Source organism: Terrapene carolina, unplaced genomic scaffold (assembly GCF_002925995.2).
Source record: "Terrapene carolina triunguis isolate 2854851 unplaced genomic scaffold, T_m_triunguis-2.0 Scaffold210, whole genome shotgun sequence".
In the NCBI taxonomy this organism is placed as follows: Eukaryota; Metazoa; Chordata; order Testudines; family Emydidae; genus Terrapene; species Terrapene triunguis.
Genome location: NW_020664561.1, coordinates 14,410,600 through 14,415,551, shown reverse-complemented (window position 1 = coordinate 14,415,551; position 4,952 = coordinate 14,410,600). Strand labels below are relative to the sequence as shown.

Below are 4,952 nucleotides of genomic sequence, written 5' to 3'. Positions count from 1 at the left end.
AGCTAGGGCGGGAGGTCACAGGGGGCCCGCAGGAAGCAATGGGGGGGAGAAATGCGGCATGCCGGAGGAGGATGCAGGGCTGGGGATTTGGGGAAGGGGTTCGGAAGGGGTGGAGTTGGGGTGGGGCCGGGGGCAGAGGGGCACGAAAAAGAAAGGGGAGGTGCCCAAAACTTTTTTTGCTTGGGGTGGCAAAAATCCTAGAGCCGGCCCTGCCCTCTCCAAGGGTTACAGCTGTCTGGAGGTACCTGCCTTCCATGCCTTTCTCATTCATTCAACAGGGCAATTGATTACGAAGTGGGGGGGAAGATCTTATTCTACTTCTAGCAAAAAGACATTTTTCTTTTACCTTAATTATACTACCTTAGGGGCCCGCTATAACATATTACCGAGGTTCAATACTGCTGTTTTGGTGGGGCGGTGCTGGGGAAGGAGGGTTTGTTTCCGCGGGGCAAGTGGCGCGAGGCGGGGGGTGTTTCGGCAGCGCTGGGGGGGTTGTTTCCGTGGGGCGGGTGGCGCGGGGATGTTGTGTTTCGGGGGGGCTGGGTGGCGCTGGGGGGGGGGTTGGTGGCGCTCGGCGGGTTTCGGCCCTCAGCTGTTTTCTTTGGAGTAATATGGCCCTCGCCACTTTACGAGTTGTGCAGGCCTGCTATAAAGACAGGTCCCAGGGGCCTCAAAATGGGCACTCAAGATTAGTGACTACTCTTGACCCTAATCTCTCTGTGCCACAATTCTCCACCTGTAAAATAGGGATAAGATGACCCTCCCATCTCACAGAGGTTTCTCAGGTGCTGCCAACCCTGCCTATAATAAATCAGGGCTTGAAAAATTCACTCACCAGTAGTGAGCAGGAAGCTTTTCCTGATGAATAGGATGATCAAAGCTACCAATTTCTTCTGATCATAAACTTCCATTAAAAATAATCTTCACAACTATGGGGTCAAGACTCTAACCAGGCAGAAATGATACAGTACTGTTTGCCTGGGTCTACAGACTGCTCCAATGCCTCAGCAAAGCTATGAGCAACAGACCAAAAGACAAGATTACCATCAATTTACAGCTGATATTCAGTGTTCTGTGGCAGACACATACAGTACTTGACACTCTTACATCACAATTGCTTGACCAAACTATGACCAGTGCCAGAAATATCCAAAGGGAAAGACAACCCAAAAGCAGCAGAAAGCCACTGCTTCACAGGAAAAGGGCAATATGGCAGAGGACCTTAAACCCATTACTGGTTTCATTACACAGCGATGAAAAATAGCTTATAAAACTATTAGAGCAGTCATAAGAGACTAGCTCCTGCAATCTCCTCCAGTATATACTCCCAGGGGAATTCTGCACAAAAAGTTAAAAATTCTGCAACCAAAAATTAAAAATTCTGCACATTTTATTTGTCAAAACAACAATATAATCACACCAGTTTCAATTATTTTTGGTCATTTATTTCAAAATACCTGTCAGCAAGAATGTCTGTAACAATACAGACAACAAAAAAGATTCAGGAAATGTTTTTTGACAAATAGATTCCTTACTAGGCATATTAATACAGAACTCTGAGTAATAATTCATTTAAACTACAATACAGAACCGAATTTCCCGCACCCCTCAGAAGCAATGCAAAGACTTTGGGGAGTCAGGGGTAACGGAGGAGCTGAGGGAGAGAGAAGTAAATTGCTGGGAAGGAGCCTGGGTGTGATCTTGGAGGGTTGTTGGGTATGGGTGGGAAAAGTATGGAACAGTTTTTTTGTTTTTTGGGGAGGAGGGGGGGGAATTGTTAGGGAGCTTCCCCTGTGCAGATCCTGGCTGACCCCTAGCCTTTCCCATTCAGTCAGGCACATCTGCCCCTCTCCCCATGTATTCCTGCAACCCCATGTGTCCTTGCACCCCCTGTCCACATGTGTCCCTCCACCCCCACTCAGACACCCACTCCCCCCATCCCCATGTGGCCCTGCACCCCTCCCTCTGTCCCCATGTGTCTCTGTGCCCCCACCTAGCCACTCCCATCCCTATACCGCCTCCCTGTGTCTCTGTGCCCCCAACCAGCCACCCCCACCACCATGTGGCCCTGCGCCTCCACTCCCATTCAGCCCCTGCCCCAGTCTGTCCTCCCCTACTAGCCCTTATGAGCCCCCGTCTGACCACCCCCAGCAGCCCCATGCTATCTGTCTCTCCATAGCCCCTGTTCCTGGGTCTTCTACCTCACCTTAGGCTTTCCCCTTCCAGGAGAAGTGGCTCCGACATTTAGATCCAGAGGTCCCAGGTTCAATCTCTGCTGCTAACAACCTACCTAGCAGCACAACACTACATGTTACCGCCTGAGAGAATCAAACCTGCTCTCCTACGTGACAGATAGGGACAAAGACACTTACCCCTAAAGCTGGAATTTCTTCACTCTTGATTTCATTCAACCGAACTAAGTAATTAAGGAAGTCCCTGGCAGCATTGCTCTGTGCATCTTTCTTGTTCGTGGAATTGCCCATTCCAATGTAGTTAAAACCTTCCACCCGAACCTGCAACAGACAAAAAACTGACCCTCAGGTAAGTATTTACAACATCAAAACCTCACCATGTGAATACCCAACCAATTCCAATGGACTCTCAGCTGTTTCTATTCACTCCTGGCTCCCCTGCTAACTAAGCATCTTCCCCAGAGCGGATATGTGGGGTCTTAACTTTTTAAGTGCTAGCGGCTTTTAGCCATGCCAAAGGCTGTGCACATACCCCACACCCCTTCACCATTATTTCTTTTCTGCCTCTGTGAGCAGTAGATAATTCAGGATGTCAACATTTTTATTGGGACAACAGCTAGGGCTGAAATGGGGTTTGTTATGTTGGGACGTGGCACTAGTTGCCTCAACCAGTTCTTTGCTCTATAGATAAGTTGAGCCTAGGGTCTGGTTTTGCTCAGCCAACAAATGTGAAGTGGCAGAAGCTGGCTAATTACACTAATAAGGTCACTCGTAAATTAGTGACTATTCCAAGGTGGTGACAATACATGAAAGGGCTGGGCCTATAAGCAGAGCCACCCAGGCACCGCTCCTACTTTTAGGGTGAGAAGAGGGAAAGGATGAGGTAGCAAAATGGCCCTAGAGCCAGTGCTCCTTTCCTTGGCGTGGGGAAGCCAGGCGGGAGTCCTGAGCGGGTGCTGCAGGGAGCGGAGCCCATGGCCGGGCGGTGCTGGCGGCATCCTTGACTGGCCCCTTAACTTCGACGTGTGCAGCTACACTCCAGGCCAGGCCCGGCCCGGCCCTGGGCGGTTACACCCCGCGCCTGCGGCTGCCGGCCCCGTGCGTGGAGACGAGCCACGCAGAACAGGCGCCAGCCGCGCGCGCCGGGACCGCTCCGACGCCGCGGTGAGGGGCCCGAGCCGCCGCGCCCTGGTCCGCACCTCACACATGAACTTCTGCCGGTTCTTGTTGCCCACGGCGCGGATCTCGTAGGTCGGCGTCACCTTCCTCTTGCCGCACCAGGCGTACAGGAAGTTCTTCACGTCCCCCATAGCGCGGGCTCTGCGGGGACAGCGCGACCGTTAGCGCCGCTGGGTCACAGCAGGGGAACGGGTAAAAACCGCGCGCCTCTCCAGCAATGGGGGGTAATGGCAGGGGGAGAGCGCAGCCCCGGCCCAACGACAGCGCATGCGCACAAACAACACGCACGCAACGGCACCACGTGCTCTATCAGGCCCCTCTTCTTGACCGAGCCTCGCCCCTCCCCCTATAGCGCATGCGCACGCACCCGCCCCACTCTACGGGCAGAGATGCCCGTACCTCTCCTCTAGACTCAACCTCTACCCGGCTTCGGCTGGGCAGGTGCGGTGGGGGACGACGCACCTCGCTCGCCGAGCGCCACAAAATGGTGGTTGTGGGGCGCATGCGTATAAGGAGTATCAACAAAGGCCCACCACGGCTGAATGCAGGGAGCCGCACCCACAGCATAGGGGGTGGTGACAGAGCAGCCGTAGGGCAGCCAGTTCCGGGGCCCGTCCGCCAGGCCCGGCAGCTCTTAGCATGGCCGGTCCGAGCGGCGAGCTTGCGGGGGAGCCTAGCCTCCCGCTGCTGCAGCGCACGGCCCTAGCCCCGCACAGCAGCTGCACGCCCCGGTGCGGCTCCTGCCCGGAAGGGAGCGGAGCCTGAGGTCCCCCCGCTGCTGCTGTACTGGGGCGGGGGCTCCTGGCGGCTCACACGGATCGCTCTGTTTTTTGCATTGGACACGAGCCCGACCCTGGCGGGAGCGCTCGGGCCCTGCTGCTCCCGGAACAGCGGGAGTTCCACAGCGGCTGGGAGCTTTAGTCGGCCTGCTTAAAACTCGTGGGTTGGGTTTTTTGGCGCTTATTTCACTTCTATGAGCAGGTCACACTTTGAATAAAAGCTGCCTTTGTCACTGTCCCTGCACGCAGCGGGATTGGAGTTTACAGGCAATGTGCTGAGATCTTCCCATAGTCTTCCTGCAAAGCCTAGGAAAACGAGATTGTTTTGGGGGAGGGAGTAGAAGTTTCCATATAAAATAAAAGCTATATTAAAAATAAACTTTAAAAAACAAAGCAACTTTCAGACTTCCTTTATACATTAAAAAGGGGGGGGGATCCCAGTTATTAAAAAAAAAAAAAAGAACAGAGGTCACTGAAATGCATGAGATGAAAAACGAGGTGTTAAAGCTTTCTGCAGTTACAGGGCCAGGACTGCCAAACTGAGACAATAGGGAGAAGGGGAGGCATTTTAGAAGCAGGAGGGAAATTATAACTGTCCTAGTGAAACACAGAACAACAAATTTTTCATCACATATGGGGGTTGATGAAGATTCTGCTGCTGGGGGAGCGGTGTAGGCTGGAATGGTGTAAAGCAGTGGCTCTCAAACTTTGGTACTGGTGACCCCTTTCACATAGCAAGCCTCTGAGTGCGACCCCTCCCCCCCTTATAAATTAGAAACACTTTTTAATATATTTAACACCA

The 4,952-nt window shown here is 52.9% G+C and overlaps 1 protein-coding gene across 1 annotated transcript in view; it reads right to left on the bottom strand.

Annotated features, from left to right (window-relative positions):
• Positions 1-3,853, bottom strand: part of LOC113405076 (ATP-dependent RNA helicase A-like) — a 47,415-nt gene extending 43,562 nt beyond the window's left edge. Inside the window, exons 1-3 of the mRNA XM_026655365.2 lie at positions 3,795-3,853; positions 3,392-3,512; positions 2,373-2,513 (exon numbers count right to left, since the gene is read on the bottom strand). Coding sequence (XP_026511150.1) covers positions 2,373-2,513; positions 3,392-3,502 — 252 coding nt within the window. The 5' untranslated portion in view covers positions 3,503-3,512; positions 3,795-3,853. The remainder of the gene's footprint in view (positions 1-2,372; positions 2,514-3,391; positions 3,513-3,794) is intronic.
• Positions 3,854-4,952: the final 1,099 nt, after the last annotated feature.